This window comes from Notechis scutatus, chromosome 1 (assembly GCF_049901735.1).
Source record: "Notechis scutatus isolate UNSWTSFEM ecotype Mainland chromosome 1, rNotScu1.2, whole genome shotgun sequence".
NCBI classification, from domain to species: domain Eukaryota; kingdom Metazoa; phylum Chordata; class Lepidosauria; order Squamata; family Elapidae; genus Notechis; species Notechis scutatus.
The window spans coordinates 41,956,309-41,974,280 of NC_142009.1; the positions used below are offsets into that span (position 1 = coordinate 41,956,309).

The 17,972-nt window shown below is 39.2% G+C and overlaps 1 protein-coding gene across 1 annotated transcript in view; it reads right to left on the minus strand.

Annotated features, from left to right (window-relative positions):
• Nucleotides 1–15,780, minus strand: part of BUB1 (BUB1 mitotic checkpoint serine/threonine kinase) — a 46,775-nt gene extending 30,995 nt beyond the window's left edge. The window contains exons 1-5 of the mRNA XM_026684242.2: nt 15,696–15,780; nt 6,064–6,123; nt 5,836–5,980; nt 4,807–4,994; nt 2,031–2,074 (exon numbers count right to left, since the gene is read on the minus strand). Coding sequence (XP_026540027.2) covers nt 2,031–2,074; nt 4,807–4,994; nt 5,836–5,980; nt 6,064–6,123; nt 15,696–15,745 — 487 coding nt within the window. The 5' untranslated portion in view covers nt 15,746–15,780. The remainder of the gene's footprint in view (nt 1–2,030; nt 2,075–4,806; nt 4,995–5,835; nt 5,981–6,063; nt 6,124–15,695) is intronic.
• Between the last annotated feature and the right edge of the window lie 2,192 nt (nt 15,781–17,972).

Below are 17,972 nucleotides of genomic sequence, written 5' to 3' on the forward strand. Positions count from 1 at the left end.
TAATTTTGAGACCACAATTTTTGCCATTTCTCTAGATCAATCCCATATCCAAAATTCTTCCCCCAAGCAATCATAGTTTCTTTAACTTGTTCTTCTTCTAGTTTAATTTCTAATAAATATCCATACAATTTTTTAATCACCTTTTCATCAGTACCTGTCAAAATCTTATCTAAATCAGCCAGTTTATCATAGAAACCTTCTGTTTTAAAGTCTTTATCATACCTTGAATGTATTTGCGCATATGAAAACCAATTCATCTTTATACCTTGTTCCTCTAATTTTTGCATAGATTTAAGTTCACCCTTTTCATTCAATATTTCACCACATCTAACTGTTTGTTCCTTTTTATATATTATAGGATAAGAAAATGCTTCAATAGTCGATAGCCAGACTGCAATTTTCAAATAACATTGTCTTTTAGTCTTCTCCCAGTTTAACCACAGAGACTCCCGTATATAATGTCTTCTAAAATACCCCTCTGTTTTAGTTCCTTTATACCATAGAAAAGCATGCCACCCCAACAACAGATCATGTCCTTCTAATGTCAACAATCTAATATTTCTTAATGTTATCCATTCCTTAACCCACATCAACTTTGTAGCTTGGTAATACAACTCCCAATTAGGCAAACCAAATCCTCCTCTTATTCTGGCATCTTGCAAAAGTTTTAACTTTATTCTCACTTTCTTATCTTACCATATATATTTCAACACAATTTTATTTAAATCTTCAAAGTAATTGGAATTGTTTGGAACAAATATAAAATTCTGGGTAATATATTCATCTTGATTGTTGATATTCTCCCTATTAATGACAGTTGTAAATTTTCCCATTTCGCCAAATCTAGCGCTATCTGCTGCTTACGTTTGATATAATAATTCTCTTTTAGTGTATTACATCTTGCTGTCAAATGTATCCCCAAGTACTTGATCTTATTCGTGACCTGAATTTTCAATAGATCTGCCAGTTCTTCCTTTTGTCTTGATAGCATATTCTTTGTCAAGATCTTTGTCTTATCTTTATTTATTTTCAAACCAGCCACCTTTCCATATGCCTCTATCTTTACACCTACTGGTAGTTTTAATCCTCAATATCAGAGTGGTGACCTTGCAGGCGATTTAGCTCACTTAGCTCAGTGTCTGAAATCCATTGTAAAGCATCTTGAGGTATTATCTGGCGTCTTTGTTTATAAATCTCAACAACAGGGCAAAATAAATAATTACCAAGACTTTTTTTTTCCTGACATTGAGCTGAAATATCTTATTCTGTTAAGATCATGCTATTAGATCAAGTTTTGCCATCTTGGACACAGAAACAAATCTTGCTTTGTTCTTTATGACAATCCTTCAGGTATCTGGCCAGTGCATCCCCCACCTGCCCTGCTACCATGCTAATCCCCAGTCTAATGCTCATAAATTCCTTCCACCTTTTCTCTTAGGTCTTGCTTTTTATAATCCTTCTTGGCTTTCAAAGCCCATCAGCAATACTGTGCACAGCCCTACCTACTTCACACACAGCAGTCTCACTTTACCCTTACAAATATTGGATTCCATCAACATGCTAACATAAGGCTTAATGCTAATGTTCATTTGCCAATTAAAAGCTAATGAACTTCTACGGTTTCTGAGCACACACAACATGCACATGAAAGCATATTTGATAACATTTTTCAGATGTAGAGTTTCAAAAACAGAACTGAACTATTATAAAGCAGTCAGAGTGGATTTTTGGAAAAGGAAGCAGCCATAAGTTGCTGAAATATTTGTACATATCAAGTTTTTATATCATTATATAAATATTTTCTTCCCCTACAAGAGATCACCCAAGTTCTCTAAATACAACACTCCATTCTGAGACATTTCAAAGTCTGAGGAAATCTGGTGAATACCACCCTGTTTTTAAAATAACACAATTTGATACCACTCTTGAAGGTAGTATGGTTTCCTGAATGCTGAGAAATATCAAGGTGTTTTTTTAAAAAAAATCAAGTTATTACATTACATGGCATACATTTATGGAATCAGACCCACCTGGAGTTGAAATTTCATTCTGTGTCAAGCTATTCTGTAACAACCTAAAATTAATGTGAAACTGTATTAACCAATGCTAGAAATCTAACGGAAATAACTCAATTTTTCTCTATTAAACAAGATTTAATTTAAGAACTAGAAGAGAAATAAACACTTTATTTTAGGAGTGTTAAAAGGCAGCTTACAAGGACAGGTAACTTGCCTTATGACCACAATTGGGACCCATATTTTGGTTATAAGTCTGTGGTCAAAAGACAAGGGATCAAATTGACCAGATCTGACTTTTTTTAATACTTTTATGATGGTCATTAAGCAAATTACAGAGCTGTTAAGTAAATGCTTAAAAAGTAAATGCTTAAAAAAGCCCCCAAGTAGGGTTTTTTTCCACAGAAACCACAAAAAAAATATCACATGTTGCAATTTTGTGTCTATGGGACACTGCAACAAGTCATAAATTCAACCAGTTGCTAAGTGCTGAAATACGATCATATTACTTCGGGGAGAAGGGAGCACAATATATTATGATGGTCAGAAGTGCTTTCCAAGTCATCATAACTTCGGACAGTTGTTAAACAAGCAGTCATACCGTGTTTTCCCCAAAATAAGACCTACCCCCAAAATAAGACCTAGCCTGATTTTTTTAAGTGTGCCTAGTATAAGTCCTACCACAAAATAAGCCCTAGTGAAGGGGTTTGGCATAGCCAGTACAGGAGATGGCAAGTGTGTGGGCCAACAGTGTCCGACAAGCAGCCACAGCCCATATAAGATAGGTCAGTGTATTACCTGTTCAAGCAGCAGGCAGAGGCAGAGGTGGTGGGAGGCATGCGATCTGGACATGCTGCTCAGCCCATGGCAAAGCTGAGTCAGTAGACTGGAGTGGTGACCAGCTTTGGGAGGTTTGTCTTAGTGTAGTGGCACCGGCAGCAGACCGAGGCACAGGCACAGGGTGGAAGGCAGGCAATCCAGATGCACCACACAGGCTGAGCCAAGAGTCCATGGACTGAGCAGGTGGGTGGCTTGCCTGTGGCCCATGTAGCATGTCAGGATTGCCTGCCTTCTGTCCCGCGTCTGTCTCTTGTCTACTGCCGGTACCACCATGCGAAGACTCCCGTGGCTGCCCATCCACTCCAGCCAATGACTCTTGGCTTTCCTGTGGCCCGCACGGCACATCCGGATCATCTGCCTCCTCCCTGCCCCTATGCCTTTGTCTGTTGCTTGGACAGGGAATCAATTCACCTATGTTGCTGCACGGGTTGCACAGCCCGAGTGTGTCGACCAAGGAACTGGTGGGCTGCAGCTGCTGACTGATACTGTCAGTCTTTGTGCGCTTGCCAGGATGCGGGGCACCCAGCTGGGCTGATCATCCTGAAATTGTGTTTCCTTGAAAATAAATCCTAGTGCTTATTTGGGAGCCCCCCAAAATAAAAGAGGTGTCTTATTTTTGGAAAAACATGGTAAGTTTCCAATGCTACTCACACTGAAAACGTTTTATTCTTATTTTAAACCTTCCCATCACTAGATAAACAGTAAAAGAACAGTATCTAAGCTCCTTCTATTTGTAATTTTGTTTTGTAATATGAAAGCACAGTGGTTTGAATTCACAGTACACACCTATTTTTTTGTGTCTTGAGTCAAAGATACTTACTGTATATATATATTGGCATCAGCAAACCAATCATCTTCTCTCCTTTCTAGTTTAAAATTTCTATTTAACTTCCCAACTCCTGGATCCTACCAACGGAATCTGCAGCAGACCTCCTCTGCTGGCAAGAGTGGGACAGGCCTGGGGAGCACACATCAAAGCTGTGCAAAGGCTTTCCTAGCTATGACCACCACTTGTTCTTCGAGCAGGAATCGCAACTCCTGGACTTGCAACTCCTACTCGAAAAGAAAGTAGCAGTTGTGCCTAGAAAATCACTGTCCTCTCTTGAAATCTGTTTCTCTACATTCTCTTTATGGGGGGTGGGGTAGAGAGTGTCAGGCAAAGGAGAGATTGTCTATTGAAATTGCTTGCTTTTTTTCAGAGCAGAGTGATTGGAGGGAAAGAGATTTCAAGAGAGTATGGTAAGCTGTTTGCATAGTACACCTGAGCCTCTCAGCCCTGGGCTGCAGCATAATCCACAGTACATTTGATATGTAGAAGAACAAACAGTTTACTTGCTTGCAATACATCTCTCTAATCTCTCTATTCTGCAAGGGGAAAAAAGAAAAAACAACCCACAAATCAAGCATAGTGCACGTATTGACTTCAATGGCAATCACATAATTGAGGGACAGCGTGAAGATTGTAAATGGGCCTTAAAGTTGTTTTCAGCAGTGTCGTGCTGAATGGTGGCTGAACGATTTATAAATGAGGATTCCCTTTACCTTTAAGCTGCTACATGCCCTTGCCTCCTATTTTATCTAAGACAGTGTCATCCAATTTGGAGTTCTCTAAATATATTGGCTAAGAACTCTGTCTGGCTCTAGCTAACTGCAATTACATGACAATAATGTTTGCTAACATGTCTAAGATATGTTCTAAATAGATTCAGCGAAGACTGTTGTTGGCTGGCTATAACACACTTATTTCCTCATTGGACCACCTAAGTTTTGCCTTCAATTTTATGGAGCAAGAAATCATAGCTCAGGAGGAAATTAAAGAAAGTAATGGCAACTCATTTTTTTTTAAAAAAAAGACAGAATATCCTTTGATCCTGTAGATAAAAAAGTCATTATGTTCAACTTGCTTAATAGACATAAACTATCAAACACAGGCCATACAACAGAAACATACTGGTACTGATGATGTAATTTCTCAATTGGCTGAGCTTCATTTTGGATACCTCTCTGAATAACAATGCATGCCTGAGGCACATTTCCTTGTTGTTGTGCCCAAGAAATATATAGAATGGATGATTTATTACCAATTCCTTGGTTGTACATGTAATCAAAAAAATGATTTGGATTATCAATGAAGTCAGCCTAGGAGGAAAAAACAAGATAAGCTCATTAACATACTATTTTTTAACGCAGTTATCTCAACTATGATGAACTCACATTATAAAACAGAAGAAAAAATAGTCACCAGTTTCCATAAATGTTATGAAGTAATTTTTTCAAAACTGGACTTTGGAGCCAAAATTAGTTTTTCCGCAAATTCAGTAGAATTTAACTTGGTCATAAGTAAAGTCCTATGGATTTCAGTCCATCTACTCGGAGTAGAACAGACTGAAAATTCAGTAATGTTGATTATGTTTAGATATGTTTAGATATCACACTAAGTTAGAATTTCCTGAAATTTTCCTAATGAAAAAGAAACATATTCTTATGCCACTGCTTCATCTGGTTTATCTTGCCTACTGAGGTGAATAAACTAATATTCTTTCATAGGATGAGACTTAATTCCAATGTAACAGACTAGAGTTGGAAAATATCTTCATAAATGGTTAAATAAATTTTCTCCTGGATCTCAGTTCACACAAGATAAGGCAACAGAAATATCTAAAAGGGAAGCATGAGCTTGAGAAGCTAAGATAGAAGCTTGTAAAGATTAACAACAGTTTCATATGAAATTCCATTTTGATCTGATTTAAATATAAAATACTTACATTGCATTAACTATATTGTCATATCAACATATATAAAAGACATTTCACAAGATCAAAATCAACCATGATCAAAAATAAAACCGGGTAATGTTCTTTAGTGAAGAAAGCTTATTTCCAGAATTGTAAAAATTTACTTCTAACATCAACAATACCTCTACTTATTCATCGCTCTATGGTAAAGTTCTAAGAATATAGGTTACATCCTATATACCTACAAATTTGACACAGCAGTTGATGAATCTCATGTCGTCATGATACCTCTTATCACTTAGAAATGTTTTCACAAGCCGCTCCAGTAGAGATAACAGGCAATTTTGCTTTCCTTCTGCTTCTGACATTCCTTCTATCCACTGAAAATATCTAAAACCAGAATGAGTTAATTATACTATCTTATGGTAATTTAAGGATCTATATTAAAAAGTAAAGAAAAAGAAAAGACCAACCTGTACCAGGGATCAAGTGGATCATTGCCACTGTAGTTCTGTATATGAGCTTCAAACATTCTGTGAAGAAAACGAAGACATATCAGCTTTTGTAATAACTGCAGTGTAGTAGTTTAAAAATATTAGAAAAAACAACTTTCCCTAAAATCAATAAGATGTGGTTCCCAATGTGCTGAACCACAGCTCCCATAGTGCTTATCCATTCTGCCAAGAAAGAGAAACCTGCTAACTGATCACTCTAACTCACATATTTCATTTTTAAAATATGATATTGTTGTAATATTCTTAAGGCTGAAGACGTTTTATTTATTTCTCTCATTTAAATACCACCAGATTAAAATGTATTTAACCAAAATGTGATGTGAATGTGTCATACGATAAATACAAATACATAACTATCCCACCAAAGATTCCTGATGGTTTACTATCATGAAATTATAAAAATATTGACAAATGCAAGATAAAAATAATGATAAAAATCGCACTTGGAAAAGAAATGAAAAGGCAACCTTGTAAAACTCTTGCTGAATTAGGTCCTGAAAATGCAGTCTGATGATGCATGCATCACTACAGTATTTAACATCACATTAGTGTTATTTCTTAGTGACAATCTGTCCTTAACCTGGTACTTCAGGTCTTCCTAAAGTGCATCCATCACCATTGCAACTGAGTTCATCCACCTTGCTCTTGATCAGCTTTTCTTTTCTTTCACCTTGCAAAATATTATAGACATCTTCAGAGAGATAGGTTTTCACATAATGAGTCCAAAATATTTGGTCCTGGTAATTAGTTTCTTGAGTGACAAAAATTTGGATCGATTTGTTCTATGATCTGTTTTTGTTTTTTGTTGTTTTGGCTAGCCATGCTGTCTTCTCCAACACAAAAACTTCAGAAGTGTCAAAACTCTTTCTATCCTGCTTCTTTGAAGTCCAACTTTTGCTTCCATAGACTATCATAGGAAAAACTACTGACTGTAAGATCTAGCCTTTGCAGGCACATCATGGCATCTGAATACCTTTTCCAAGACTTTCACTGCTACTCTATCAAGTACTATCTGGTGTTTACAGATGAAACCAAAAGTATTGGTGCCCCTCCCCTTTTCCTTAAGAAATCCCAATTGGCCTGAAATAAGTTGAAACACAAGTAAATGGCATCTACCACTTTTATCACATAGTCCATAGAGCAGATACTTGCTTCTGAAGTGTGATTTAATATATTCATCTAAATAGTAAAACAAATGAAAACAGCATGGTCATAATTATAAATATTACCTGAATATTTTACTGTTTTGAAGCAAATATTGCAATCAAGAGCTTTCTGTAGCTCTGCATAAGAATCCTCTTCTCAACTAGCAGTTTGTTCTGCTCTTGTTGGTCAAACTGCTTCAGATGTTTTAGATTTAATAGGTTCTCCTCTCAACGATGATGCTGTTAATATGGCTCTGCACTATATCTTACAACACCTTGAATCTCCAAAAACCTAGGCAAGGTTCCTTTTTGTAGACTTCAGTTCAGCATTCAATACCATCATTCCAGACATTCTTCCAAGTAAATTAAACCAACTAGTGGTACCTGAACACACTTGTAAGTGAATCATAAGCTTCCTAACAGACAGGAAGCAGCAGGTAAAACTAGGCAGAATCATATCTGATACCTGTACAATTAGCCCAGGGTCCCCCCCAAGGCTGTATGCTCTCTCCACTTCTCTTCTCCCTATACCAATGACTGCATCTCAAACGATCCATCTGTTAAAATACTGAAGTTTGCAGATGACACAACAGTGATTGGTCTCATTCGAGACAACAATGAATCCGTATACAGACGGGAGGTTGAACAACTAGCCTCGTGGTGTGACCGGAACAATCTGAAACTGAACACACTCAAAACCGTAGAAATGGTGGTAGACTTTAGAAGAAATCCTCCCATACTACCACCTCTTACAATATCAACAGTAGAGACCTTCAAATTTCTAGGTTCTATTATATCACATGACCTAAAATGGACACCTAACTTCAACATCATCATCAAAAAAGCACAACAAAGAATGGTCTTTCTGTGCCAAATCAGAAAGCTCAAACTGCCTAAGGAGCTGCTGATACAGTTCTACAGAGGAATTATTGAGTCTATCATCTGCACCTCTATAACTGTCTGGTTTGGTTCTGCAACCCAACAGGACAGAAACAGACTTCAGAGGATAATTAGGACTGCAGAAAAAACAATTACTACCAACCTGCCTTCAATCGAGGACCTGTATACTGCAGGGTGAAAAAGAGGGTGAAAATATTTACAGACCCCTCACATCCCGGACACAAACTGTTTCAACTCCTTCCCTCAAAACAACGCTATAGAGCACTGCACCCCAGAACAACTAGACACAAAAACAGTTTTTTCCCAAATGCCATCACCCTGATAAACAAATAATTCCCTCAACACTGTCCAACTATTTACAAAGTCTGCACTACTATTACTGTTAATCTTCTCATCACTCCTTATCACCCATCCCCTCCCAGTTGTGACTGTATGACTGTAACTTTGTTGCTTGTATCTTTACGATTTATATTGACTGTTTCCTAGTATGATTTGATTGCTAATTGTACCCTATGACTATTATTAAGTGTTGTATCTTGTGATTCTTGATGAATGTATTTTTTTCCTTTATGTACACTGAGAGAATATGCACCAAAGACAAATTCCTTGTTTGTTGGCCAATAAAAGAATTCTAATTCTAACTATGGTTTCAGCTCTTTCCACTGTAGTTCCATTGGATTCGGAGCTAAACTCATAGCAGGCCACATGAGAGCAGTACAATGTTTGCTTTTAATTATTCTTGGATTTCCTTAGATTACGGATCTGCAACCTTAAACACTCAAAGAGCCATTTGGACCCATTTCCCACAGAAAACACTGGGAGCCACAAAACCTGGGTGGGCATGGCCAACTTGACGTCACTCACTCCCACCCAGTCATATGACCTCCCCAGCCATGCCTACCCAGATTTTATGGCTCCCGGTATTTTCTTTTCTCTGGGAAACAGCTCTCTCTTTTTCTTCTTCTCATCTCTCTTTCTCTCTCTCATCTTTCTCCCTGTCTTTCTCTTTCCTCTCTCTCTCACTCTTTCTATCTCACTCTTTCTCTCTTTCTCCATCTCTGTCTCTGTCTCATGTGTATGTGTATGTGTGTTCCCTCTTGAACCATTTTCCAAAAGAGTTGAGGGTTTGGGGTGGGGTTTTTTTTTTGTTTTTTTGTTTTTTTGCTGATGTTGTTCTTTCTTCTTCTTTGGGTGCTTTTTACCATATGATTTAAATTAAGAGTCATTTCAGGTTCCAAAATAAATGAAGCTCAGTCATCCACCTGCTGTAGTTCGCTGTTGGCTGAACCCACCACTAGATGGCCCGCCCCTCACCCTCCCTTCCCTGTCACTTCTCACCTGGCCTGAGAAGGTAAGGGCGACGGTGGTGGATGGAGACTCACTCCGTATTCCAGGGCAGGATCTAAGCGCCCCTCTACTTGCCTTTTCTTATAGCCATTGTTGGTGCTGCAAGCACCTCAGTTGCTTGGGAAGACACGCAACTTGCTCTCCACCCTGAGATATTGGCCTGGCCCGGCTGCAGCTGATGCTCCGTGTCATATTGGGCTCCAGGAGGAGGAGGGGACACCGTCTCCCCCATTGTGAAGTGCACTAAATTTAAGAGCAGCGAGCAGGCCATGGAAGCGCCAAGAGCAGCAGTGTCAGCCACAGCCAGGCCAGTGTCTTGAGGCAGACAGAAAGTCGCGCATCTCCCCAAGCAATGGAGGTGCACGTAGCACCAACCAGGGCCAAAAGAGGCAAGTAGAGGGGCGCTTGACTCCTACTCTGGAATATGGAGCGAGTCTCCATCCGCTGCCGTCGCTCTTACCTTCTCAGACGAGGAGTGAGTGGGAGGGGAGGGCAAAGGGCGGGGCCAGCCAATGGTGGGATCATCCGACAGGGAGCCACAGGAGAGGGCCCAAAGAGCCACATGCGGCTCTGGAGTTGCAGGTTGCTGACACCCACTTTAGATAGTTCAACTCATTATTGTGCTAAAAATGGATTATAACTTGTAACCAGATAAAGCTTCACTCAAAATGTTTTGGCCTGCTATGATTCAAGGCACCCAGTACAGGAGGCAACAAAGACCCCCATAGCATTAAGGAATCTCTTCCATGTTTCACAATATAGTGTTCTTTTCTTTAAAAGAATCATTTTTCTTCTGTGAACATAGAGCTGTGATTTACCCCAAAACTCTAATTTCATTTCATTTCTTTCTCCCTGACTCATCTCAATTTAAATCCTAGTCTAGCCTCTCTAGGCACCTGATGAATGAACTACAGCTCACAAAAGCTTATATGTTTTAACAAAATTTGATAATTGGAAAAGGTATAACAACAGTAGTCCCCAGCCATTCTGGCTCCAAAAAGTGGCAAAGGCGGTGGCGGGGATGGTTTTGCACGTGCAACCTAATCCCACACATACACAAATAAAACTTTGCAGGCTTGCCTGCTGCTAATGCAGCCCGGTTCCCAATGGGCCACAAACCAGGAGTTGGGGACACCTGTGCTACAAGACTCCGGATTATCTGCCTGTAGCATTATTTAGCATCCAAATTGAGTTGGAACCTCCTTCAGAATTCCAAGATTATTTGGAAGGATTTTCTGTTTTTTCCATGTCTGTTTTCATCCCTGATGTCTTTTCAGATGCTGTTATAATAGCAAGAGCAAGAGCACTTAGACTTACATAACGTTTCACAGTGCTTTACAGCCCTCTCCAGGGGTGGGATTCTACCAGTTCGCACCTATTCGCTAGAACCGGTTGTTAACATTCTAAGCAGTTTGGAGAACTGGTTGTTAGAAGAAATTACTGGCCTAATCCTGTAAGGAAGGCAGGAAGGAAACATTCTGGTATTGCTTACAGAAACTGCCTCTCCGTTAACCCTTATTACATTCTTGGCAGGACTAGACTTCCTCTCTCAGGAACATCTCTGGAGTTTTTTCCCCCTCCTTTGCTGGTACTTTGCTTGTGTGGAGTGACCATTTAAAGTTACAATGGCACTGAAAAAAGTGACTTATGACCATATTTCACACTGATGACTGTTGCAGCATCCCCACAGTCATGAGAGGCCAGGCGAGAAGATGCATGCCTTGATGTGATATTGAGTTGGCCACTCCCAGCCAATAACATGACCACCAAGCCATGCTCACCCGGTCACATGACTACCAAGCCACGCCCACAGAACCGGTTGTTAAAATTTTTGAATCCCACCCCTGGCCCTCTCTAAGCAGTTTACAGAGTCAGCATATTACTCCCAACAATCTGGGTCCTCATTTTTTCTGACCTCGGAAGGAAGGCTGAGTCAACCCTTGAGCCTGGTGAGATTCAAAATGCCAAATTGCAGACAATTTCTTATGTCTTCTAAAGGTTCTTTAAATTCTTTGTTAAATTCCTTTGTAGATCTTTGTCTTCATTGGCTTTGCCTTCTCTTTTCTTGGCGATTTCCAGCTTTTGTTCTGACATCCATTTTACTTTCTTCTGCTTTTTTCACACTTTAGCAGCCTCTTTCCATAATCATTTTTAACAACCTCTTTAGGTTCAGACCACAGTTCCACTGATGACCTATCAATGAGGTTCAGGACTTTAAAGCAATTTCTTATGTTCTGTGTGAAAATGGTGGAGTGTGTGTGTGTGTGTGAGAGAGAGAGAGAGAGAGATATCAATATTTTATTGATTTGATGGCAATTAGTTTGATTGCTGTGAGCCTCTCAGAGTTATTCAGTTAGGAAACATGCAAGCTTCATATATTATTATAGTTGGATGCACAATCAATCCAAGGTTTAGACTAAATTTGGCATTCTTGTCCACCTATCAAGTCTCTCCCAAGGACCTGGGATAGACATGTCATTGCTTAGTACTCTTAAAGGTTGCAGAACATAAGCTGTTCCAAATAAAGCTGCCTTTTGCAATTGACTAGTATTTTTGCCATTGTCGAATTTCAAATTACTCGTCTCAGTATCATACCATGGAAACGGGTTGGCTTTTTTTCCTGCTTTAGCTTGATTTGAAACTTGCACGTGAGCAGTTTGTGATGTTCCATATTCAGTCCTCCTGGGCACCATTTTACTATTATAACTGAGCTGTACTATCACCTTGTAGAATCTCACCCAAGTACTGTCCTTGCTATATCCTTCCCAACTATAAAAGCATCCTTGTTTTTCATGTCCTGAATGATAAACAGTGTGATATTCTGCCTGAAAATTCATTTTAGTTCACTGATACCTAAGATGCCAAAGTGTAGTTGATTCATCATTCACTGTGTTGAGTTTTCCCACATTAATGCCTCTTGCATTCCATGTCCCCATTGTAATTCTGTCTTTGCAACTTCAGTTTTCTTCTCCTACACAGCCCAACGTCAGCAATCTAAACTCCCCAAAGGCTTTCATGTAACTGTATCATAAACACCATTAGTATTCCAAAAGAACCTCAGTAACATGTCAAGTATGATCCAACCTAGAGGTCCATCATCTAGTATATCATCTATCACTTTATCTTATCTATCTATATTGTTTCTTGATAAAATATAAAAGTGGTTTAACACTCTTCCAAGCAGTATGAAGTGACCCTTCGCCCTTGCCACCAAAATTATCCCTTAACTAGGCCGCTGGAATGACCTCCATACTTTTGGGTGACCTTGATGGGATTACATTTTCCCAACACTCCTGACATTCTTCACTCATTCCCCCAGGACAACTCTACTATAAAGCAAATCTTTATTTATGTGGTCCAGGACCAGTATACAGACAAAAATAAGACCAAATTAAAACTGCAATAAAGCAAGACCGATGCAGAGTACACACTTTTAAGTACTAAAAAGTACACAACATAAAGATACACAAAATAGAAAAGTACAAAGCAACTACAAACAGCTAAAAACAACTAAGAAAATAAAATCCTGAACAAATAAATAAATAAATAAAAGTGGTTAATGAATAAACATTATGAGCTATTTAACTTGAAAATAAAACAGGATTTGAGAGGATTGGGTTTTTGAACCACTGTATATGTACAGTATTAATTTCCTTTTGTTTGTAGGCATGTGCTTTTCTTTTATGCTTTAGTAATTTCTATTTTTTATGTGTATGTTTATTTATGATTGTACCTTATTGTTTTCCTTTTTTCTTTTATTATGAATTAACAAATAATAAAAGACATATAAAATCCCTACTGATAGGAAAGACATGTTTTAAGATGATTGACTGCATATGTGAAAATTTAAGTGTGGTCTCCATAAAGCACTTTTTAAAGCCTTCTCTATCCCACTGGTTTCCTAAGATTTACTTCCAATTTAAGTAAACTTAAGGCTGTCTCCATCACCAAGTCTTTTCACAGAATAATTACACCTAGTTGTTTTCACCCTTCTAAAAAAACAGAGGAAACTAAAATGGTAGTAAGCTAATCTGCGGTGAGTGGTTCTTCTAAAACAAATTTCCTGTAGAGTGGGCTGTTGCATGTATTATCAGGGCCAATTTCAGAATGTACCAGCCCAAATCTAATAGTCTTTCTGTACTGTACTGTACCATATGCTGCACAGTGCACAGCTGATTTGAGGTAGGGATAAGATTGCAACCCCTTAAATTTTTATTTTAGATTGTAACTTCTATGCAGGTAGTCTTCACCTTACAACCACAATTGAGCCCAAAATGTATGTTGCTAAGTGAGAAATTAAGTGAGTCTTGCCCCATTTGACCCTGGGACTCTGCAACTGTCAGAAATGTGAGTCAGTTGTTAAGCCTCCAAATGTAAATCATGTGGCTATGGGGATGCTGCAACGGTCATAAGGATAAAAAGGGTCAGAAGTCAGTTTTTCAGTGCTATTGTCACTTCGAATAGTCACTAAACGAACTGTTCTAAGTCAAGGTCTATCTATATTCAAGAAACCCTGCATGGCAGGCTGTTAAATACAAAAGTCAGAAAAAGAAAAGGCACAATTCTGGCCAGTGATAATAATAAATAACTTTGTAAATAACAGACACCCCTTCTCCAATTATGATTTCCTAAAAGATTCCTGACTGCAAAATGGTACGCTTCCTTTGAAAGTAATGAAGACCAAAGCAAAAGAACCTCAAAAGAGGGAGTTGAAAAGTAAAAGAAGCTGATCAATTTGGACCTATTTCCACACCAAATCCTCCCATATAGAATCAAATGCCAACTATATAGCCAAGGTTGCTATTTAAGTGAAATTATGTTAAGTGAATATTATGTTCTTAAAACACCTTTTGGCTCAGCAGGACAATATTAAACCTATAATGTTAACAAGCAAACAATTATTATATGCCATAATGTTGTGTGTGTATAAATTGCAGTAAAAGAAACTATTAACAGATAACAGTAAGAAAAAAAAAACTACCCAGCCAAACTCCAGGTAAACACAACCCTAACTATTAGACTTCCTTCCCCCACCCCTCAAAAAAAACACCAACTCCAGTTATATGACAAGAGAAAAGTAAAGTCCTACACTTAGGCAAGAAACCAAAAGTATACATATAGACTGGGTGATCTTAGAGTCTTAGTGGACAACCAGCTAAATATAAGCCAGCAGTGTGCAGCAGCCGCCATAAAAGCTAATGCAATCCTAAATTGCATTAACAGAGGGATACAATCAAGATCAAGGGAGGTACTAATACCACTCTATAAAGCCTTAGTAAGACCACACCTAGAGTACTGCATACAGTTTTGGTCACCACATTATAAAAAAGATGTTGAGACTCTTTTCTAAAGTGCAGAGAAGAGCAACCAGGATGATTTAGGGGACTGGAGACTAAAACATATGAAGAACGGTTACAGGAACTGGGCTTGGCTAGTCTAGAGAAGGACCAGGGGAGACATGATAGCGGTCTTCCAATATTTGAGGGGCTGCTACAGAGAGGAAGGGGTCAAGCTATTTTCTAAAGCGCCTGTAGGCCAGACAAGGAATAATGGATGGAAACTGAACAAAGAGAGATTTAACCTGGAAATAAGGAGAAACTTTCTGACAGTGAGAACAATTAACCAATGGAAAAGCTTGCCCTCGGAAGTTGTGGGAGCGCCATCAGTTGAGACTTTCAAGGAGATTGGACTGCCATTTGTCAGAAATGAGGTAGGGTCTCCCACTTGGGCGGGGGTGGGACTAGATGACCTACAAAGTCCCTTCCAACTCTGATTGTCTGTTGTCTGTTAAGAGCAAGGGCAAAGCATTACTATCCTCAGGGATGACCACAAACTTGGTACTACAGCTAAAAAAAGTATTCAAGGGTTGATCTCCCAGCACTTGTCATTTTACAGAAAGAAAAGAACAGGGATATGTTAAAGGTTTGTATCGTATTTATATAGATGCACATATGCATGGCAGGTGCAAGTCGTTACACACATACACACACACACACATATATGTAACGACTTGCACGTATGAACCTGCCAGGCAAAAGATAAACTCCCTCGCCACCATCACAATTATAACCATACTAGGGAGGTAAAATGTTGCTCGCCTGGCTGACCGTCGCAGGAGTATGAAAGCGAGTAGGGAAGAGATTCATTCGGCCAAAAATCCGCGGGAGGCGAGATCGCTTCGCCCTTCCAGTTACTCACCGTACGTGAACTGAGAGGTCCATGGTGGCCTCCGAGCAGACGGCATCCATCGTAACTGGCAGGAAGGATACAGAAAAATTCAAATCGTCCCGCGCAGACGCAAAGGCGCTCTGGCCTTATGATGATTGGCCGATGTCCCAGGAAGAGCAACCAATCAGGAGGACAGCTTGAGGACAGCGGTTTATTAAAAGCTCCAAGTATCTTCATGGAGAGTTGGGGCGGGTTGTCTGTCTGTCTGTCTGTCTGATTTTCACTCCCAGTTCTAATTTGAACACCGCCATGTACGTGGCAGAAAAGCAAAAGGGAATCCGTCTTTCTAAAGCCCAGTCCCGTAGAACTGTATTCAGGCTTTGACTCGTCTGCTCAACTGAGAGTCGGAAATATAACGACTGTTTTAATTGAATGCTTCATGAAATATAAAGTAGATCGTTAAAAAAAGGAACTACACCACTCTGCAATCGATACCTGATCCTTGCAAATGTTTACATAGCATCTGTACGCCCGTTTGTGTAGACGTATGACGGCTTTGTTAAGTCTTGCACCTTTTCCAATTCTTTCCCTGGTTCCTGTGTGAATGTATGTATATGTGGTTGTATTATGTAACCCTTCCCTTCTCTGATCTCAATAGAAAGTCATCGTCCTTGTCATTACTTATAGATTTGCACTAAATGAATTCTAGCTTTTAAGCTATGCCAAGGGGTATATTTCTTTGTTGCTAAGGTTCCCTGGTATTTTTTTTTACTATGGTTTCATTGTTATTGTTGTTTTCTGAAATTTGACTTTATTAAACCATTCCAGAAGAGGGTAGCAAATAGTGTTGTTTTTTTCTACAAAAGACACAGACATACACAGATAGACAAAATGCCATGCCTGTTTCTTAACAAATTTAAAAAATTTGACTCTCTGGATGAATTAGCCTGTTTAAAATTAGAAATAGTTCTTCCATTAGCAACAGAAAATCAATCCTTTGCAGTAAATATAAAATGCTTGCTGACATTTTACAATGCACTTTCTTCTTCTTCCATTCATGTCCAATTCTTGAAGAGGGCCTGGCCAAGTCCCTGCAGCTTTCTTGGTGTAGGAAGTTAGCACCTACCCTTCTCCTAGAAAATTGAAATAGCCTAGGAAATATTAAAAAGGCAGAATATTTCCTCTAAAAAGAGTAGAAACTCAGAAGCAGAAACTCACCTCAGAAGCAGAAACTCACCCCTACCTTTGTTAATGGGTGGGCCATTAAGGCCTGGGCCAGAATACTTTACATAACCAAGATCTGCAAGTAAAGCTATAGCAATGGCCAAAAGCCCTTTTAAGGGCATAATCATCCAACAAGGCTCAACCAAGCCTGGAACTCAGGACAGCCTACAGAGTTACACCTGGGAGTCTGACAACCAATCAGAATACAAGCTCAAATTCAAATCCCAACAGGGTATAAAACCCAGGCACTCTCAGCACCTCAGTCCTTTTCTTGATCTCCTCCTTCACCTTGAAGCATGTGATCATCCTTCCTTTTCACTCTAGAGCTCCAGGCCATGTGGTCCTGTCCATTAAACCTTCCAAACAGCCTCCATGTTTCCAGTGTCTTTTTCCCCACTTGGAACTGAACCCAGAAGGATATTTCTTCCAACATTGGCAAGGTTTTTCATAAGTGATTTGCCCTTGCCTCCTTCCTAGGTCTAAGAGAAACTGACTAGTTAGAGGTCACCCAGCTGACTTTGTACTAAAGCAGGACTAGAACTCACAGTCTCCCAGTTGTTATTCTGATACCTTAATTACTACACCAAACTGACACTCATTGTGATTCTACACAGGTTCATATTAAGCCTAACTATTTCAGAGGAAATTATTCCCAGGTAAATGTTTCTTTTGTGTGTGTGTTGATGTATATACACTGCTCAAAAAAATAAAGGGAACACAAAAATAAGACATCCTAGATCTGAATGAATGAAATATTCTTATTAAATACTTTGTTCATTACATAGTTGAATGTGCTGACAACAAAATCATACAAAAATTATCAATGGAAATCAAATTTAGCAACCCATGGAGGTCTGGATTTGGAATTACACACAAAATTAAAGTGGAAAAAAACACTACAGGCTGATCCAACTTTGATGTAATGTCCTTAAAACAAGTCAGAATGAGGCTCAGTAGTGTGTGTGGCCTCCACGTGCCTGTATGACCTCCCTACAACTCCTGGGCATGCTCCTGATGAGGTGGAGGATGATCTCCTGAGGGATCTCCTCCCACACCTGGACTAAAGCATCCCCCAACTCCTGG